The sequence below is a fragment of the Condylura cristata genome, unplaced genomic scaffold (assembly GCF_000260355.1).
Source record: "Condylura cristata isolate star-nosed mole 26May11 unplaced genomic scaffold, ConCri1.0 scaffold00031, whole genome shotgun sequence".
Taxonomy (NCBI): Eukaryota; Metazoa; Chordata; class Mammalia; order Eulipotyphla; family Talpidae; genus Condylura; species Condylura cristata.
Window position 1 is genome coordinate 13,257,796 of NW_004567132.1, and position 22,260 is coordinate 13,280,055.

General features: G+C 41.2%; 1 protein-coding gene across 1 annotated transcript in view; it reads left to right on the forward strand.

The window, feature by feature from the left end:
- ANTXR1 (anthrax toxin receptor 1) overlaps window positions 1-22,260 on the forward strand; it is a 206,992-nt gene that overhangs the window by 144,769 nt on the left and 39,963 nt on the right. The window contains exons 15-17 of the mRNA XM_004691474.2: window positions 737-832; window positions 1,291-1,458; window positions 11,311-11,391. Coding sequence (XP_004691531.1) covers window positions 737-832; window positions 1,291-1,458; window positions 11,311-11,391 — 345 coding nt within the window. The remainder of the gene's footprint in view (window positions 1-736; window positions 833-1,290; window positions 1,459-11,310; window positions 11,392-22,260) is intronic.

A 22,260-nucleotide genomic window follows, 5' to 3' on the forward strand; every position in this document is an offset into this window, starting at 1 on the left:
CATACAGAACTGGGGTACAGGCCAGAGGTGCAGGGGTGGTGAGAGGCTTCACCAGAGACAGAGTGGGGAGCAGAACAGGCAGATGGATGAAGTACACTGCTGAGAGGAACAGCGGGTGGGTCAGGAGAGGTCTGCCACGCCATGTGGTCACCTTCGGGATGGGAGGGATCAAACTCATGCTGAAGTGGCTTTAGCTTCCTAGTGCTGAGCTTTAACCTGCTGCACCACCACAGCGGGCCAGATTTGGATCTTCTTAAAGTACTATCAATAGAACTTGTTGGCAAACTGAGACAGTAGGGGTGGGGCAGCGAAGGAAAAAGGATTTAAGAGTGACTCCCAGGCGGTAGAGAACACTGAGAGAAGCATGTATGAGGAAGGGAAATAAGGACTTCTTTGTGACATTTCTATTGAGATGTAACTGTCAATGACACAAGTCCAAAGTTTAAAAAAAGAGTCAAGGGTGGATATATACAAGTCATCAGCATGTAAACAGGATTAAGTGAACTACCCTGTAAAGAGGTAGGGATGTAGGATTGCAATACAACTTTACCAGCTAGAGCCTCTTTTATCCCCACTTCCAGAGAAAATTAGCTTAGATAAGCAACTTGTTCAAGCCCACCTTAAGCAGTCGTCTGAAATTTTACCCAGTGTAATCCTATCCAAGTTGCCACAGTCAAAACACAAATACATATAGCAATGAGGTTTTGCTTCCTTCATATGTCACACCTCTCTGCAGGAAGAAGATGATGACGGTCTGCCTAAAAAAAAGTGGCCTACAGTAGATGCCTCTTATTACGGTGGGCGCGGTGTTGGAGGCATTAAAAGGATGGAGGTAAGAAGTCTGGGTGCTGACTGGATGTTGGCAAACCAAAGCACACTGGTGAAAACTCACACTTAATGTCTGGTGGGATGTGGCTCATGAAGCATCAGGTAAAGAGACAGCAAGTACAGGCTTTTAACTGTGCTCACCTGCTCAACAACTCCCCACCCCATTAACCCCCATGGTTTCTTCTATTACTGGAATAAAATGCAAACAGATGAACTGGGCCTGCAAGGTCTTCACAGATGTTGTCCTGTGATCTCGACAGTTCCTATCCATGGCTTGCTTGCTGGACTCTGTTAGCTCTCGTTCTTTCCCCCTTTTTCACACCTCCCCTCTTCCCTGGCCTCAATGTCCAAAAGAAGGAGGATTAGATATCACTTAGATTGCAGATCACGCCTGTTTGTGATTCCCATTCATGAGGAGCATCATATTTTATTTTGTCATTTTGTTTTATGTTATTCTTTTAGGTTCGTTGGGGAGAAAAGGGTTCCACAGAGGAAGGTGCCAAGTTGGAAAAGGCAAAGAATGCAAGAGTCAAGATGCCAGAGCAGGAGTATGAATTCCCTGAACCTCGAAATCTCAACAACAACATGCGTAGGCCCTCTTCACCCCGGAAGTGGTACTCTCCCATCAAGGTGTGTCTCTTTCTACTCAAAAATCCTTCCTCACTCCTGATAAAACACTTCTATGGTAGTGTTTTGATGTGACAAAATATCAAACCAAATTCCAGATTACGGTAAAGGAACAAATTCCTAAAATCATGGATTTGAAGCACAAGCACTTACTTTCTCAATTTCCACATTATCGAATTTGAGAATTAGACTTTTTAAAATCACCATGGCTCTCCCTGAGTCATATACTGTTCTATACAGTTCTGTGACCAATGTTACCTCAATAACAAAGCAAAAAAAGAAATTTATTAGGAAGTCATAACTTAAAACCACTGTGGCACAGTAAGGGGGAGAAAGTAGCTTGGGTAGTAATCCCAGAGGATCATTATAAATTTCTGTAATATCCCGTAACTTCATTGGAGGGCAGTCCCACTACCTAACAAAAAATGGCAGAATTCACCTTGATGCTTGATCTCTCTTCTTTCCATAACATAACCCCAGCCTCCTGTCAGTGCCTCAGGACACACTGGTAGAATAAATCACTTGCAATGGATCTAGGACTCACCCTTTCTGATGGTGAGCAAAAATTATTTCCCACCACCTCTCTTCTACCCACAGTTCCAAAGCTTAAAACCCTCTTTTGCTTATTAGGAAATTCAAGTCATAAGAGGCAGTCTAATACTTCCTGAAGACCTCCTTTTCTTTTCTTCTTGAATGAAAATGTCTGAATTCATTTGACTCTTTCAACACCCTTGCTCTTCAGCCTTGCTCCACATCCATTGTCAGGGAGGACTAGAAAATCATAGCTGAAAGGACTCTGACATAATCTGTCTCCACTCCCTCATGCCACACAGTAGAAAACTGAGTTAAGCAAAGTCCTTGCTCTACCCCCGTCTAGAACCCAACACACCAGCTTAGGACTACAGTCTGCATGCAATTCTATGCTGCAAACAACTGGGCCCACTCCAAGGCATCCAGGGAATATAAGCGCCTGCTCTCATCACTAACACACACATAAACACACACATCTCATTCCCTCTTCCACAGACAATAAAAATAATATTCATCATTCCCTGAATTATTTACTAATTTTAAACAGTGGAGAGTAACTTATGAGCATCTCTTCCCAGCTGAGTTAGCTCATGCTCAACACTGATTACAACACGTTTTCATTTTGGTTTGCTATGTTTAAAGCAGAAAGATTCCTTTTTAAGATAAGCGCCCCTGGGGCAATGGGTTGAACTCTAGAAAGAGTGTGGGCGAAATGTAACTTGCTTGACTAACAGCTGTTTGCTTCTAATCATTTTCTAATGCTGAGCATGCAGTGGCGTGCCTACATGTGCAGACAGGAAGGAGCCAAATAGAATCTCAGAGAGGAAGAAGAAAGGCAATTTTCTTATTGTGTCGTTTTTAGGAATCTGTACCTTGTGAGTAATACATCTTTGGTTATAGCAGGGTTTTCATTTCTATAATCTTTGATGCTGACAGAACTTTAATCTGCTTGAAGAACCAAGAACATGTTATTGGTTTATAAACTGGTGAGTAAGGACTAGTTTATGAAATAAATAAAGAATTTAACAACCAGGTTTACAAATCTAAAAGTATTTCCAACACCTACTTGGGATTAGGATCAATTCAATGAGTATGTGCTATTTCCCTACTCTTTGCCAGGCACTGCCAGACACTGAGTTTACAGAGGTGTTCAAACCTGGCTGAGTGTCACAGTTACCTGGGAAAGTTGTGAAAACACAGAGCGCTTGGTCTGACCTCTCAACCTTAATGACCCAGAGTCTCACAAAAGGCTTCTGAGGGCATTCTGACTTCACAGCGCACCCTCTTTCTGCATCGTGTGAAACTCATTTTTCCCCAATACTTCCCTTTTCAGATTTCACATCCAAACTCCCTAAGCATTGCTTCTCTTTGTCAGCCTTTCCCTTAGTTATTGGATTAAACCGCCAGTTCTCCAACATGAAAATTCACATTTTTCAGGCTCCATCCAGATCAATTAACTGCATAACTCTGGGGGTAGGGTCCAACAATCCGGGTTTTAACAAGTCCAGTTAAGAAGTTGTCATAGAAAGTTCCAACCAGTCTTTTCCAGTTCCCTGAGGCCAAGAACTGTGGTATATGGCAAAGAGGCTATAATTATACATTGGCAATTTGTCAGGAGACTCGGCAAGGGGAACCAAGTTAGGTTTACATGGGGCCCATTATACTACAAACACAACTGCTAAATTAATGTTAAATGGTTGGGAATCTGAATGTCAAGCAATTACTGAAAAATTGAGATGAAAAGACTAAGATGCCAATAGACTCAGTAGGCACCTCTTACACGGATGTGTGAAAGTGTGACTGCTCCTCCCACCGACAGAACCACTCATGCCAATGCTGACTCAGCTCACTCTGCCAGATAAAAGATGTACAGATTACCCACTGGTATAATTGCTCATGAGTCTTCTCTCCACCAGAGTTGAGCCCCTGGAGGCACCAATTATGCTTAAATTATGTTGGAGCAGCTAGTAAACAGCATGATACCTGGCACAGAAAGGGGATTCCACCATCTCCAGTGAATGAACATGAGATGTAATTATGAAACCACACCCAGAGTCTCAGACCAGCTAGACCTTCTCTTGTGACCCACATGGATCACTTTTGTATTCTCTGTCTAAGGAAGCAGAAAAAGAAATCATCTTAAGTGTAACTGGGTGAAGTAGGTAAGGAAAGGGCAGGAAAATGGAGTTTTGAAAACAGAAGCACAGAAAAGCACTGCTACATCATAATGTATTCTGTGTCCTGAAGGGCAGACTTGCTCCCAAAACTTCAGTTTCAAAATGTTTAACATGAGGTTTGGTAAATGATGAGCCCTGTCCTGGCCACAGTGCCACAGGGCATTCGCTCGGCTTTGGACAAAGCACTTAACCTCATATGGTCTATGTAACTGTAAACTGTTTCCCCTTCCTGAACCCTCTCATTGATTTGTCATGGTCCTGGCAGGAAACAGAAAGCACATTCAAAAGGGCTGAACTAACATAGGTGCAGGCAGCGTTAAGGAACCCACAGGAATGATGAGGCACACGGAATTTGCAAAGAAAGCTGTTACCTGTACCCCCAGGCCTGAAAGGCAAGTAGGGACAGGAGGACTGGAGCCAGTGAGGGATGCAGCCCTCGGGAGAAGCCACCCCTTAGGAGCTGTGGTCACAGAGAAGGGGTTAGCCATCTATAAATCTGTCTTGCCACTTGTTTTAATTTGACCCACAAGCTAAGGATGGTTTTCCATATTGTTAAATGCTTATATAAGTGCCTGTATAATATCCTTGAGTTTTTTTTCATGGCCTCCAAATCATAAAATATTACCCTATGGTCCTTTGCAGAAAATATTTGAGGACCCTTCCATGAAGGCAGCCACTGTGTGTGGGGGGAGGGTCAAGGGTGGCAGAAAGGAGCAGACAGAATAAAAACTTCAACCTCTGCCTCATCTGACCCTCTCATCTCTTGGTGCCACCTATTGGCCAAACCAAAGGGAAATCAGATGGTGCCATCTGTGGAAACTGGACTTCCACAGCACAGCGCAAAGAAGGCAGAGAATAGAGAGCAGCAAATGACTCACAGAGAATAACTAGGCCAATTTCTGCTCCCACTCTCTGTCTAGGGCAAAACCTGCAGGAAATCCTGGGAAAACTCCTGTTTCCCCAGTAAAAGTAATCAGAATCATGTACATTTTGAATGCATTGCATTTGACTCGCTTTGTGTATGTGTGCTTTCATGAAATAAATTTAAGACACAGAGAAGCAGGTGAGCACATTTGCTAATAAGCAAACCATCTGGAAACTCATCATGCGAAGACGTCCACAATGGACTTCTCTCCACCATCCCCCCAGTCTAACTTAAGGCACTGACCACACCAACCACACATCATCCTTTCCTCATTCCAGGCTCATGATCAAGAACTTTTCCAATATTTGACCTTAATTTTCCTTTGCTCGGTTTTCACCCCCTGGGATTTACAGCACCCATGCTTCTCATTAAGGCAGGACTGACCATTTCAGACTATTAAGTAATGCTTAGATGTATGGCCACCAGATAGATTAAAACCAGAACTGTTCCAGGTTGGCTGGGAGGCTTGCTACCCTTCAGAGAAATCATTTTTCTCCCTTTCCAGTAGCGCTCCACATGACTGGTAATGAGGATATGACAGCCAAAGGACAAAAGCCAGACCCTGGCTGGCTGGGCAGTCTATTCTCAGCAAGAGGCTCAGACCATGAAGGGTCTGCCTGTACTACTTTCAGGGCCTGGAAGGGATGATCTTCCATGCATTTTCTGTCAGGCCAGTCTGCCAACTCTGTCTATAAGCACCTTGACCTTGTAGTCAACAGTGTTCAGTCATGAAACTCTATTAGAGAAAGCTGAAGGAAGCACACTAAGATATGCTGAAGCGTCAAGTATTGTAGATGGGTTGCTTGTGTCAAACATAATTTTGTCTGTATCTGCCAACTTTGTAGACTGGCTCCAAACTTGTTAAAAATAATGATTAAGAGAGAAAAAGAGCAGGATTAAAAATTAACATGGGGGCAGGAGAGCTTTTAACTTTATGTGTTAACTCATTTCATTTGCAGGGAAGCAAAAATCACATTACTCACCATATATTTCACCATAAAAAAAAGTGTTCATCTTTAATAGCCCTATAAGTTGAACTACCCGCACCATCCTCAACCTCTGGTTAACTTCCAACTCTCTAAGGCAGACAAACCAGAAGAAGGCACAGCTGCTGCATGGCCAAAGAAAAAAAGGAAGAAAACCCAGTTACAAACCCCACATACCAGGGTGCTTTGAATGATGGCCCAATAAACATTCCCAGCAATCTTAATGTTTAGGAAGAAACAAAAGCTAGAGTTTACATAGAACTTCCAGTTTGCCTTCCCTTGGGGATTAAAAGTTACTGCTGGAGCAGAGGCACAGTTTGGGAGCCTGGAATTGCTAAATTTCTCATTTTAAAGTCAAAACATGTGATCTTGGTATGAAAGAAAACTATTTTTAAATGCCGGTTTACAGCTGACCTTTGAATAATGTAAGTGTTGGGGCACCAACCTCCTTTACATTAAAAAAATAAAAACAGGGCCCTTTCTAGTGGTGCAGCAGGTTAAATCACAGCACTAAGACGCTAAAGCCACTTCAGCATGAGTTCGATCCCCCACCCCAGAGGTGACCCACATGTCACAGCAGACCTCTCCTGACCCGCCTGCTGCTCCCCTCAGCAGTGTACTTTATCATTCAGCCTGTTCTGCTCCCCATTCTGTCTCTGCTGAATCCTCTCTCTGCCCCTGAATCTCTGGCCTGTACCCCAACTCTGTATGCATAAATAAATAAATCTCTTTTTAAAAAATAACAATAAAAATATCAGGCTGTAGGCCCTCTCTGGTGGCACAATGTGTTGAGGCACAGCACTGCAAGCCTGCCACAGCTGCCTCAGCGCGGTTTGGATCCCCGACCCCAGGGTAATCCACATAGCACCACGGACCGCTTCTGGCCTGTCCACTGCTCCCCTCAGCATTGTACTTTGTCAGTCTGTCTGTTCTGCTCCCCACTCTGTCTCTGGTGAATCCTCTCACCACCCCTCCACCTCTGGCCTGCATCCCAGTTCTGTATGAATAATTTTTTAAAAAATCAGCCTATAACATGACTCCCAAATAAACTTATAGTCATCCCTGAATATGGCAAGCAACATTGTTTCAGGAAGCACTGCCCCATACCAAAATCCGAGGACACTCAAGACCCTTATATTTGACTCTCCATATCAAGGGCTCTGTTCTGTGTGGGCAGATTCAACCAACCCATATCTGGATTGATTGAATCAGTGATCCCAGAACTTGCAGATTCTGCAAAAATTAACAAAACAAAACAAAACAAAATCAGCACAGAAGTGGACCTTCTCGGTTCAAACATGTTGTTCAATAATAATTGTACATTCTAGCAGAGAGCTCCCAGATTGGTAGGGAAATCTTGGTTTTAGCTTTACAGAGCAGTTGGGCATTTCTTCTGGAAGCTGAGAACCTATATCTTAAAAATGCATCCTTCAGTGTGGTCTGTGTGAAATAGACACTTAAATCATAAATAGTGGTATCAATGTAAAGCCTCCTCTTCAGACTTTAGGTAAAGCCTATGGGTGGGTTAGAAGAATTCCTGAGTTTTTTCTGGCCCCAAAGGGACATTTTTTTTTAAAAGATTTATTTATTTATTCATACAGAGCTGGGGTACAGCCCAGAGATGCGGAGGGTGAGAGGATTCACCAGAGACAGAGGGAGGAGCAGAACAGGCAGATTGACGAAATACACTGCTGAGGGGAGCAGCGGGTGGGTCAGGAGATGTCTGCCACACCATGTGGATCTCCTCCAGGGCAGGCAGGAATTGAACTCATGCAGAAGTGGCTTAAGCTTCTTAGTGCTCCCGCTTTAACCCGCTGCGCCACCAGGGAGGGCCCCCCCAAAGGGACATTATTAATAAAACTTTAGCTTATGTCTTTAAATGACAGGCTTCTGCCAACATTCAGAAGACTAAGACACCAAGTGCCTTTCTTCCATTCCCTTTGATTTTAGAGAGTTCATGTTATTGTCTTCATGGTGCTAAACACTAATTCCAAAGTCTACTTCACTTCTTCCTTTAAAAGGTATCCATGTAGTAGAGCGAGGTATAGAATGTGGAGATTACTCAGAATGTTTTCTGTGCCACACAGTCAGAACTTTGGGTTTACCTGTGAACAGTCATAACTCAGAACACTGAGAGTACAACTGAAACTAGCTGGTCTCACTCTGGCCAGAAAATCATAGTGATAGCAGTTCCCCTGGTCTTTCCATGCACTCCTTTACCTCCCACAACAACCCTGTAAAGTAGAAACTTCTACAACTCCCAGTTTACAAGTGTAAAAACCAGGCATGGAAAGGCTAGATAATTTACCCAAATTCATAATGCTAGTAAGATTTTTTAAATGTATTCTATGAACTGCCGTGCATCCATTCAAACCATCATGCAAGCAGTTTTCAAATAATTTGCAAGTCATTTACGTAATTACATGGTTTTGGTAGTGAAACTGCACTCCTTAATATGGCACATGCTTGATTTACCCTCCACCAAAATGCCAGTGTCCTAAGCCTTTCCTTTCCCCTAATCCCTGTTACTCCCCCTCCCCCACACCCTCTGGTAAGCAGTATTTTTGAAGCCCATTATTAATCATATAGGAGAGAAGAGAGGGAGCCTGAAGGTAAAAGACCAAGCAGGAGACTGTTCACAGGATGAATGACAGATGATGAGGAACTGGGCCATGGCAGTGGCCATGGAGATGGTGGGGCAAGGGACAGGAAGAAGCGACAGGAGAGCTGTCACAGAGAGTATCAACTGATATGGTCAGAGTTGGGTGTGAGTAGTGTGAAAGTAAAGAAGATGAATGAGTTGGTGTCCATTCTGGATGTGGCCGCCCTCGACATTGGTGGTGCCACAAACCAACACAAGAGGGCAAAAGGAAGAACATGTCTGAAGGAAGTAAAATTTGTGATATTTGGTTTTCAACATTATATCTAAGATTTGATAAGTAATTGAATATCTGACCCACAGCTCAAGAGAACTCTTAAGTGAAAGGTAGAAATGGTGAGCCATCAGCAGATAGGTGGAAGCTGGACCTGTGAGAGTAGCTGAGAATAAGGGTGAGCAGTCACCTAAGGGATAAGAATAGAAGAGGCCCCAGGGGAACACCTTAGTGTCAAGTGCAGAAGGACAAGCCAAATAGACTGAAGAGAACTATTCAGAAAGGTAAGGAGTAGGCAGAGGCTAGGGATGTTGAGGCCAGAGGAGTATGTGCAAGAGAGAAGCCCAGCGCAGCAGAGTTCTCAGAAGATGCGAGAAAGTGGTAAAGGCATTTGGAACTTGGGATGCCTTGGGTGACCTTAGGGAATGCAACTTTGGTGAAGTTACCAAACACTGCCACAGAAGTCAGACTACAGCATGTGGCCTGAGGGAAAAGGAAAGTGGGATTGGAAGAGAGCAGAATAGAGGATACGTAGATTCATGCTAATAAAGTTCACATACCTGGATTCTCATAATCTGCATTACATTTTTTTCCATTTTCCTACAGGGCTTCCCAAAGTAACATTTTAATGACTTTACCATGATCTTAGGTAATATGTAATGAATATGTAGTATGAGACAAGTAACTGACTCTAGTATTTAATTTTGAGCCTCATTGCAAGTCTACAGAGTATGAAACAGCTGCCTGAGTTTGCAGAGCTGGTGAAGGATAGACAGTCTGAGTGCAGTCATTTTACATTGATAAATTTTACACTGTGATCTGTTACTCCAAAGAAAGAGCTTAAGACTCTTAATACCCCCAGGATTGTATATCTAGCTGGCTTCTGAACTTTTTCTGGTATATATCTTTTGCTCTAAATTTCTTTGGAGTAAATTAACATACTTCTTCAACAGCCAAATTTTCTTTCATGTCATTGTTCCTCACTGGTCTAGGAGCTGCATGATTAGCACACAGCATGGGTGGGCTCATTTACAAACCAAATACTGGGAATATGAGAGGGAGAGAAAGGGCATTCATCCAGGAAATCCACCTGGTTGTTCCCTGAAATATAAATGTTTACCCCAAAGAACCTTAAAGGAAAACATTTAAATGATGATGGAAACAATTTAATGCAGAAAACCATGCTGAACACAGCAGCAGTTCTATCCAGCATTCTCAAGTCACTTAAAAATATTTTTAGAGGCTTTCCTAAGTACTTTGCCAAGAGATGAGAAATGCTACACTTGGCAAGACAAGTTTAACCCACAAAAGCTCAAGCAACAATTGATAAAGGTTCAAGAATGTTTTTTTGGTGCCTGAATATAACCTAGCAGAAAATTATTTCAGAACATGAAGTCTATGATTGATTGACTGTGGTAACACTGGTTTACAACACTCAGTGTTAGGAGTACAGTTTCACACCTCTTCACATATGATATTCCACCATGCCCACCACCAAAGGTACTTTTTAGTCTGCACATTCAAGTCATCATGCCAAGAGCACCTTTTTCTTTCTGACTTATCTTGCGTAACATAATGTTTCCAAGTCCATCCGTGTTGTCAATGACAGGATTTCCTTTTTCCTCATGGCTGTACAGTAGCCCATGGGAGATAATAATCATAAATCAGCATTGACACCATTAAAACTTTATGTGAAGGAACTTGAACTCTAGTCATCAGCAGGCTTTCCAGCATTAACCATCAAAGACCTCTTCCAAATCAGTGTTCTCAAACATGCCTGATGGCACTCCACTAAGAAATATAGTTGACCCCGTATTTGTCTGAGTGAGCATCTGTGCACATGCATCCACACTCATACACACCCATACATGTTTATCTGAGACAAGTCTTTAACAAAACAACTTATTCTAATTTTTTGAAATTCTATTTCCTAACAATTCTGATCGTAACATACAAAACTGTTTCTTGAGGACTTGAAGGATTGAGATCCACGGTTTAGAAATCCTGTTTTAAAGGATCTAAATTAAGGTTCTCCAGCCAAAAGATCTGCCTGAGGGACTCTCCGCAGTCGAGATAATTGAAAGCATATGTACTTTGTAATCATACAGACATGGTTCCAATAACACCTCTTCAGTGTACAAGCTGAATACCTTTGGGCACCCAGTTGACCTCTCTGACTCTCCATTTCCATGTTCTGGGATCACTGGGAGGTTGAAATGAGAAGACATGTGAAAAAGCACTAAGCCCAGCATTTAGTAGTGCGGTGTTGTTCACATAACTGAAGAAGCATAGGAAGTTCTAGCTGTGTGGCTTAGCCACTGGTTGGTTTCATATGTAATCTTGGTATATTTGCTTTATTTCAGGGAAAACTCGATGCCTTGTGGGTCCTACTAAGGAAAGGATATGATCGTGTGTCTGTGATGCGTCCACAGCCAGGAGACACGGTAGGATTCATCAATAGCATAACATACATAATCTTTTTCTCTCTCCCTGTGTTGTTGTAGTAAGAATAATTCCAGATATATAAGTCCAGCTCTTAGGTCTTTTTATGGCAAATCAGATTGCAGGTTTCAAAATCCTGGTTACTACAGCACCTGGGTTTTAACTTGCTCTCCTGAAAAGGATTTTGCAAGAAATAAGTTTAACTTCCTGAGACCTGAACCTCCTAATTTAGAGGTAGAACAAGAGAACAAAACAGAGTTTGACACTGAGTAGTAGCAGGAGAGAGGCTATCATTTCTCAGTTACACTGACCAGTAGTGACCAATAGGACACTGGTACCACAAGCCAGGGCCAAGAGACGGGGACAAAGGAAACTCTCACCATCTTCCAGCAAGTGTTGGGCCCAACTGGTCCAGGAGTCTAGGAGGACCGTCTATCCTGGAGAAGATTTGCCCTGAAACTCTCAGATCCAAGCATGGAATGCCTCCTACTTAGAGGAATTAGAAGGAGAGCAGCAGCAGAGACTTAGAAACTAATTAGACTCTGTCATCACTTTATAAATGAGGAAACAGAGGAAATAGAAGCTGAATAGCACGTTTTTGTTTGGGTAGTAAAAACATTGGAAACTACCTCACTTCTTCTGAAATCACATCATTACTATGTCATCTTCTAAGAGTTGGTGTCTCTTCTATAAATTTTATGGAGCAAAGCTTTGAGGCCAGATTCTCCCTCAACTACCAATAAACTGCATCTTCTATCTGCTTCTCTAAGAATCAGGTAAATGAACCAAAAAGCTAAACAAAGGTGTCTAATTTAGAGCTCAAATTTTCAAAGCAGGCTAAGACTTTAGAATCTCATTTCCTTCCTAGCTAAAAAACTCCAGGCAAGTCACTTAACCTCTTTGAACTTCCTCAGTATAAAGTAGATGATAATCTATTTCATGGTGTAACTGTTTCAAGAAGGTGATGCTTATATGAAGCATTGAGCTCAATGTCGAACACAATAATGCTCAATCAGTGGAAAACGTTATTATTATTATTATTATTATTATTGTGATTGTTGTTGTTTGCTGTGTGCTTTTCTAATATCTGTAGAGGATTGATACAAAAATTCAAGACATATTACAGTTGATGTTTATCAAATATATTCACATCTTTAACCTTGCGCACTCTCCAACATGGCACACAAATAAGACAAATGTGAGCACAGAGCCTGTGGTGCAGCCTCTCTCCATTTGCACCTGGTAACAATGGCTGGTTTGTGAGGAAGGTGTTTGATTGAAAGTTTCATAGCTTTCAGTGCAGCCACTGTCCAATTAGCTCTTCCTGCTCCAGGCTGTGGCACAGACAGCTGGCAGCCATGACATCATATAAATGCTGGGTTGATTTGGCCCTTGTGACATGGAATTTATATTCTGTCTCTGTATGTCAAAAAGAACACTTTCCTCTAGCAAATTCTAAAGTATAGGCTCCACCATTAACAGAAATTAGCAAAGGCCATAAACTTTGTACTCGGTCAATATTATAAGCTATACATCTGGTACATCTGGTTTCTGTGGAAAATTAAGCAATTTTTTTTTTTTTTTTTTTTTTTTTTTTTAGTATGAGACTCCTCTAAGTGATGATGAAAGAAAATAAGATACCTAAACCCAGGGTTAGCAGTACTACTTTTTTGTGACAGAACAGTGTACAAGGCTTTGTTCTATTGGTTTTGTTTTGTTCTGTTTTCAGAACAACTGAAAAACATCTCCACTAAAATGTACTAGCATTCCAACTCCGATGAGCAGTCTGGCAGAAACAAATCCTTAAACAAGGGCCAATATGTGAAGTGGGAGGGGTGTAAGAAGGAAAGCAGACAGAAAGAAATATTACCTCTTATAAGATATAAGAACAATACTGAAATTATCTAAGCCCAATAACAATGGAATGAAAATTGGTGGAACTTCCTCTAATGAATTACAACAAAACTGAAATGACTTATTTATTAATTCTGGGTGATTAGTAAATATTAATAATTGAAGATGTTCCATATGCTCTTGAGAAACAATCCTACCTTGAACTGAAACCCTCCAGTCAAACAAATAAAATGATAAGCTGGACGTGCATGAGATCTAAAACTTAGATCATATTCCTAGTTGGCCATATTCTCAGAACCATTACAAGTTGTGACTGTCCATCCTGCTTTTTAATTTTGTGTGGGTTTTCTTTATAGAAATCCTGTTAAAATTTTAAGATACACAGAGAAATAGACACAGAATGTTGTGTCTTTGTAGTCATAGCATTGAGCTCAGACATCTTGACATCTACACAGAGTTAAACAAGGTCATGGGCTGGGTAGGAATGGGAATTCAGAGCTGCCTCATGGCCACTCAGAAGAATTCCAGGGGAAGGGAGGACTATATTTGAGCTCTGCCTACAGGCTCATTCTGCTGTTTTGCATAACCTTAGAAGACTCTAAAGATCTGTGCTACTTGCACAAGGATGACTCTGTACAAATTGCTCAGTGCTGATTTATGGAGCTTACCACATTTTCCATAAACTCAAAATATTACTACATCCAGGCATGTGCTCATGAACAATAGTCACAGGTTCTGAAGTCTTCCGTTAAAACAAAACAAAATCACCTAATTACATTCTCTGTTACAATATGAATTGTTTCAAGCACATGCTGACTTCCCAGAAACCTGGCAATTCCTTCTCAAATTCTGCCTGCTTCATTCCTCTCCCCTACTCCCCGAGCAAAACACCATAGTCCTACAGATGCATACAGGCCCACCATCGGAGCCCAGGAGGCTGTTGAAAGGGCTGAGTGCCTACAGCCCTAACTACAGAGGAGAGGGCTGGGGCAGGCCTGAGCTCAGAGCCACACCCTTCCCTGGGATTGGTGCCCACACCCTTCCCACAGACTTGGTACCCAAGTCCCATATCAGGAAAACATGAGTGGGACAATAGCAGAAGACATGCATGCTCTCTGTCACCTCCACTTTCTTATCTCTGCCTGGAGAGAGCCCACATTCCCTGGGCTGAAATAAAACAGAAAGTTCCAGAAGTACCAGTTAAATAGCAAACCAGTCAAACATCAGATCCTGAAATTTGAAAAGTTCACTAAGTATATGGGATCCTTTGTTCAAAACATCCCCTTCCTGCCAGAATACAAAACATGGATCAAAACATGGATCTCAGTATGCCTTTTTGAAGCATCAGATTTGGCATAACTAGGAAAAAGCTCCACATCCTTAGCTTATTTAGAAAGGCTTACTACCTTTCCATTTCATCTGTTAATCACCCCAGGTTCCCTTGTCACTCCACTTAGGTTCTGGTGGAGTGGAATTGCTCCCCCTTCCCGAAACTAAAACCTTTTTAGTCTCTGTGGCTTTGCTTGGAATGCCTTTTTTTATCCTCTCTACCTAGCAAATATCTGTCATCTTGATAATAGTGTGCATTGTCCCCATGGTATCCCAGTAGGGGATTAACAGACCCATGCTTTAAGGTAGCTTTACAAAGCAGAGTATGTTCATGGAGACTAAGCAAGGAATTATGGAAACTGGAACTTGTATTTCCTGTACCTTTAACTTTTTAAAAATATATTGAAGCCATCAATAATTTTACAATGAAATCTATACATCTTTATAATGTGTGCCTTTGGTGATCCACTTTGAACAGTCTTACTCCAAGGAAACATATTTTTCAAGTTTTCTTCTATTAGTTCAACTACTTCATTCTTACTTTTCTGTGGTAACGTAAGTTAGCACTTTTCTGCATTTTCTTGTCTTCAAGGATTATTAGCCATCTTTTATATTAAACCAGAAGTCCTAGAACTAATATTATGTAAAATTCTTTTGAAGTGAGGCACTTGACTAGGATTTATTCTCAGTCATTCCAAGGGACAGTATGAGAGCCAGAGGTAGAAGTTATAGTGAAGCAGAGTTAATCTTATAGAACTGAAACGCAAGAGCACTATTTACAATATGTAAGACTTGGAAACAACCCAAATGCCCAAAAGTAGATGACTGGATCAAGAAAGTGTGGTGTATAGATACATGGTGGAATACTATGTGGCAGTCAAAGAGATAAACTAATGCCATTCACAGCAACATGGACGGAGCTAGAAGGAATTATGGTAAGTGAAACATATCAGAAGGATAAAGAAAAATATTGATGGTCTCACTTATAGGAGAAATATAGATGAACCAAATAATATATAAAGGGGAAAAATAATAACAAGAAAAACAAAACAAAACAGGAATAAACAGACAACATAAACCAGAGACAGTCTGTAGGAGAGTGGGGAGGGAGAGGGATCAAGAGGGAGAGCATAGGGGACTGTGGTGATGGTGCACCAGTGAATTGGTGGTGAAAATTCTATGGGGATTACATCTGAGAAAATAAAGTAAACACTGTTAAAAATGAACAATGGGGCCCTCCCTGGTGGCGCAATGGGTAAGGACACAGTACTGCAAGCTAGTCGCAGCTGCTTAGGTGCGAGCTCATACCCAGCCCCAGAGGTGATCCATGTGGTGCAGCAGACCTCTCCTGACCTGCCCACTGCTCCCCTCAGCAGTGGACTTCATCAGTCTACCTGTTCTGCTCCCTGCTCTGTCTGTGGTGAATCCTCTCACCACCCCCGTACCTCTGGCTTATACCCCATTTCTGTATGCATATATAAATAAATCAATCCTTAAAAAGAAAATTAAACTTTTAAAAAAATGAACAATGATGTAAAATATATAGAATAAGTAAAAGAGGGAGAAAATTAAAAGAAAAAAGTTTTACTAGCAAAATAGGTTGCCCCAGAGACTGAGTTCCCTGTTACCAAACAGATATAAAACAGATTTTATCACTACTACTACAGGATTCCCATAGTAGATGGGTGCTTTTCAAACTTGAGCACCGAACCACCTAGAAGATTTGTTAAAACACATATTGCGGCACTCTACTCATAAGAGTTTCTGATCAGCTGTTCTCAGATGGAACCTGAGAGTAGCATTTCTAACCACTTCCCAGGTGATACTGCTACTGTTGCTGCTACTACTCTGAGGAATACACTTTGAAGCCAGTGAGATAAAATGAATAGTTAACCTCCACATTTGACTCTGAAACCTCAGATTTCTAAATCAAATGGTGTATACCATTTCTTGGTGGTATACACACATCACCACCAAGCCACTGCTTTTCTGTATTTCTCCATATAATATCTGCTAACACCACTGGGGAACAACTACTGTAGCTCAAATCTAAATCTCAAGTCCCAACCAACTATAGAGAAACCCTACCCAGCTCCAGACAATCCTGCTCCTAGATTACTAATTTAAATTGAAGAAATGTAATGGAGCATTAGGGAGCAGAGTTCATGAAATTCAGTGATTTCAAACACTGATTTATTGTTGTGATCTATCACCTGAAAAACTTTAAAACACTGATGCCAGTGTTTTTCCATATATTGTGATCCCTTGGACACACTAAAGGACCCTCACAACCAGAGACGACAATCAGTGATATGATCCAATTCCCTATTTTTTCATCCAGTATCATCTCTTTCCTTCTTGGGACATTTTTGAAAGCAACTCCCCATGCTTTCAGAAACATACTTATCCCTTACAAGCATAAGGATGGATGGATAATTACAATCTTCATGTGCTTTCAACTGTCCTTTTCCAACTAGGAAATGGTAACATAGATCTGGCTGTGACACTATTGTTACTTCTTCTTATCCTCATAGAGAAGATAGGGAAGAGAATATATATAATTCTACCTTCTATGTCTTTTCTTAATTGAATTCAATAAATATTCAACCATTCTAAACCCTCTCCATTCATCTTCTCTTCAGCTTGAACACCTCACCCCTTCATATCCTCTGGATTTGGGTGTCTTCATGTTTTTAACTTCTTGGTTTCTCTGAGATCTGGTATTAGGAGGCTGGCACTTTCCATTACTTTAAGTAAGAACAAAATGCTAAGTCTTGTTTTAGCCCTCTCTGAACTTGTTTTCCATGATCTGGCTTCCTTGCGATCAGAAGAGACCCAGAGAAGCACACGTAAATGTTTATAAACATGGTTTGGAAGTCATCTGAAATACAGTCGTGGTGGTTGTAAATCTCTCTGAGCTCCAGCCCTAGGCCTGCTGTGTGCCCAGCCCTTTCCAATAAGGGAATAAGGCCTGTCACATGGACACCAGGTCTCCCACATATCACATGCAAATATCCAAGCAGGTTATCTTTGATAGGACAGTTCAACACCTTGAAAGCAGATGAGCCTGCTATAACAGAAGTAGATTCAGAAGAAGCGTCCATATTCCTGTTTCTTCCTTTCTCTTTTCTTCTTCACAGTGCCTGTATTACCTCTTTCCTCCCCCTTCATCTTGGTTGCCTTCCCTCAAAGATTATTTCAGCAAACATCTATTGGCACCATCACTAGGCTGGCATTAGAGATACCTATTACAATAAAATATCTTTTGTTCTGACTTCCTGGAGTGCAGTGTATGACTTGGAGGCTGAGAGGGTGAAATGATGTATTAACAGCAAATGATTATAGAAGCACAAATCCATTCACAGTAACTTTGAGGAAATTATGATCTTATAGAGCAGAAACTAAGGCTCAGAAGAGGTTATTAACTTTACCAACAACACGCAGCATAGCAAACTGCAGAGCTGAGGCTTGAATTCAGTACTACCAGACTTGAAAATCTACGCAGTAGTTCATGAGTCCCTGTACTACAAATTCAACCACCTTCTATGAGATTAGCACTGTATTTGGTAGTGCTGACTGATCACCGATTAATAAGCTACTTGAAGAGCAGAGACAGACAAGTGGTTAAGTCTCCAAGTAACCCCCTGTATGAAAGTCTCTGTGATGAAATGAGTACTTGAATTCCTTTCCACTCAGGAAAGGCATTTCTCCAGGCTTGGAGTCAAAGTGACTTCTAGAGGCAGCATTTAAGTCAAGAACAGGAGGGAACAAGTGCAGCCCTTACATGCCTTTGCGAGCCTGAGTCACCTCAGGCTAGAATAGGGGAGTAAGAGGTGGCCCATATGGTGAACAGAGATGAGATTTTTTTTTAATATCCAATTAATTAATTTATTTCTTCTATGGTCAGGAGCCAAGAAAGTATACCCAGTCTTTCCACTTCTATTCACTATAGTAGCAAAAGTTCTAATCAAAATACTTCACTAAAAAGCATATAACATTTCTGAAAGAAAGATGTAAATAGAAAAATATCTTATGTTTATGGATTGAAAAACTTAATATTAAGATGTCAATACTAACTAAATTGATCTGTAGATTTTCTTTTTTTTTAATTTTTTTTTTTTAAGATTTATTTGTGCATACAGAACTGGGGTACAGGCCAGAGGCTCAGGGGTGGTGAGAGGCTTCACCAGAGACAGAGTGGGGAACACAACAGGCAGATCGACGAAGTACACTGCTGAGGGGAGCAGCGGGTGGGTCAGGAGAGGTCTGCCATGCCATGTGGTCACCTCCGGGGCAGGCGGGAATTGAACTCAAGCAGACGCGGCTTTAGATTCTCAGTGCAGTGCTTTAACCCGCTGTGCCACCAGGGAGGGCCTAAATTTTTATAATAGTTTATTTTTACATATTTTTGTGCCTTTTTCCATCTCTGTCGATCCCCTAGGGTTTCCCATCACCAAATCACCCATGTGCCATCACCATAGTCCAGTGCATTTCCTTCTCCCCACTGTTTTTGATCCCATCCCCCCACACCCCCACAAAATGTCTCTGGTATATAGCTTGAACAGAGATGAGATTTTACCAGCCTAATAGTCAGATTAAAAAGTTTAGACTTCTTAATAGCCATTGTGATTAATTTTGTTTTGGGATAAATGCAATAATGCCAAATGATATTGTATTATAAGAAATTTCATGTAATATAAAGTTTCTCCAAAGTTTTGCAAAGCCATGGTTTAATTAAATATTAATAGATCTTTAATTATTTTAATTTATATGTAAAATTTGGATATTGATGTCATCTTGTAGAACAGCCACATTAAAGTCACTCTATCAGAGTTCAGGAATAATGGATCTAATGTGTCAGTAACAAATTAGTAGGCTACTGCAATGGTCTGAGCATGAATTTAAATGGTGACGCAGAAAATGAAAAGACGTTAGTGAAGGCAGCACTATCTGATAATGGTTGCTGCAGTGCATGGAGAAAGAGAAGAACAGTTTTAGCATCAGGAAGCCCAAGTTAAAATCCGAACGCTGTCTTGTGATCTGAGTTAAGCGAAACAACCATACTGAGTTTCAATTTCCTCTTGCATAAAAGTGATCTATTAATTCTCCCTTAGGTGTTATGAGGATTAAATAAAATGACAAATGGAAGTACTTCAAATAGATGGAAGTTCATTAATTCTTCCCTTCATTTCCCCTGAAAACTACAATTCATTTCAGAGAAGTTTGGTTACATTGCAATGTATATAAAGCTTCTCAGATTTAGTCTCATGTTAAGCAGTAACTAAAAGAATCATGTCATTTGCAAACTGAAGTGCTTACAGGAAGGTCAATCTTTTCTTACACAATAAACAGTAACTGTATATTGACTTTTTTTTAATAGTCACCGTAATCTTTAATTCAATTCACAGAACTGCTGAGCTAATGAACATTTCTACCAAAAAGAAATGGCAGGCAATTTATGTAGAATATCTTAGCTTTTACAATGAGTAAATGGAGATGTTCACATTTTCAGTAAGTGTCTGATACCAGGCTGTAAGTCGCTAGGAGATCTGAACAGAAATTCCAATTTGCTGGCCACTGACTCCTGACCTTTTCTAAGCTTTTGTAAGGGTAGATCATTTGAAAAAAAAAAATTATAGGAAATATTCCTAGAGGGTTTGATTTACTTTGGCAGAGCACCTGCCCTGAATGTTTGAGTTCTCAGTGGTATTTATTCAGTTCTCACCCTTGGAAATCTTTACTCCACTCTCTCTCATTGGAGAGGTACATAAGTACTTAGAATTTTTGGCTCACCCTTCTGAATTTAAAAAAAGAAAAAGCTCAAGATACCCTCTTGTCCACAGAATAAAGCAAAGTGTTCTAAAAACCTGCAAAGTTAACTTTTTCAGAGAAGTCAAACCCAAAGTTGATGCTGCAAAATATAACATGCTAAAAAAAATTTCTGGACCAACTTTCTTCCCCTACAATAGAAGATTTCTCTAATAAATAATGTGAAGGCAATTGATGTGATTAAGGATTCTCCCTTTTTCTTCCCTCTTTATTCTCTCCCTTTCTTCCAAACCCACAGTTAGATCCCCTTTGTCCACACACAAACACACTCTTTCACACACATCATCACCATCACCATTATCATTGTTATAACATTTTATCACTTAGAGAAGTCACCACTTTCACCATCAAATTGCCTCACTTCCCAACAGCCACAGCAACAGAAGGTCAATTCCTGATATCATGTTGCAAATAGCCAATGAAGGAGAAGTAAATATTAGAACAAAGTCTGAACAAGACAGGGTTGGAGAATAACGACACCCCTGTTCAAATTTTCTGACCTCGTTTTTTCCTTTTTAACAGTCAGAATTATGGGAGGTAAGACTTGACTCTGGGTGAAAATTTCATTTACGTACTTAACATTTCAAGAAGTTTGCTACTTTGTTCAAAAGAGATGCTTACGTCCCTAGCCTGGCTGCCACAGGCCTGTCTGACTGGCTGAGGGCATTGGAAGAGATAGTGTCTAGGGACATCTACCACTGTGACAGGCAGGCCTCAAATGATAATCATCATAAACTGAGCTGACCAAAGTTCTGTTCTGGCTAGAAAGCATTGAATTTAAGCACAGATGGCAATATCCGACCTTGGACATTGTTCTCTGGAATTCACAGTGGAAGAAGAGCCAGCCTGTTCTAGGAGATCAACTCATCTTCTCTCAGTCTTCATGACCACCCTACTATAACCTGACCTTCAGTCTTGGGAATAGTTTGGGGAGTCCTCATAACCATAACCCCTTTAGTTAAGATATAAGGAAACTGAGGTCCAGAGAGGTGATGGGAAACCTCTACGCTTTTCCCAGTACATTTTGTTGCTTGCTCCCTACAACCTCCTTACTTTACCCCTTTTTGCATATTAAAAAGACAGGGCTCAGGTAAGGTTCCTCCTCTATTTGGAGTCATAAAGGGATTCGGACTAGAACCCATTAGACCTATACTGCCTGGTTTTTCCTTGAGTCCTCACCCCAGGCCAAGTGAAGAAGATAGAAATCACAATTGGACTTGATTTGTTTTTTTGTTTGTTTGTTTTTTTAAAGATTTATTTATGTATTAATACAGAACTGGGGTACAGGGGTACAGGCCAGACATGCGGTGGGTGAGAGGATTCACCAAAGACAGAGTGGGGAGCAGAACAGGCAGATCGACGAAGTCACTGCTGAGGGGAGCAGCGGGCAGGCAGGAGAGGTCTGCCGCGCTATGTGGATTTCCTCCGGGGCAGGCGGGGATCGAACTCATGCTGCAGTGGCTTAAGCTTCTTAGTGCTGTGCTTTAACCCACTGCGCCACCTGGGAGGGCCTGGACTTGATGTTTTAAGGACAGAATAAGACTAGACCCAGCTGTGGAAAAGCTAGTCCCTTCCACTCTCAGCTCTTTCCTGTCTTCCTTCTTTCTCCCACCTCTCATCACTGTTCCATTTTTATACCCCCTCCAAGATGACATAGCCACTGAAGCCCTCCACTCTGCCTCACTCTTCTGCACAGTGCACTGTGTCCCCAAATTACCTCATGGTTTGTTTTGTTTCATTTGTGTTCTCCTTGATTCTACTTCTCACCTCCCCCTTTACCACAATTGCTATGGCTAAAACAGAGTACACCTACTCATTCCACAAGCAGTTTTTGAGCTCCTACTTAACACAAGGCACTG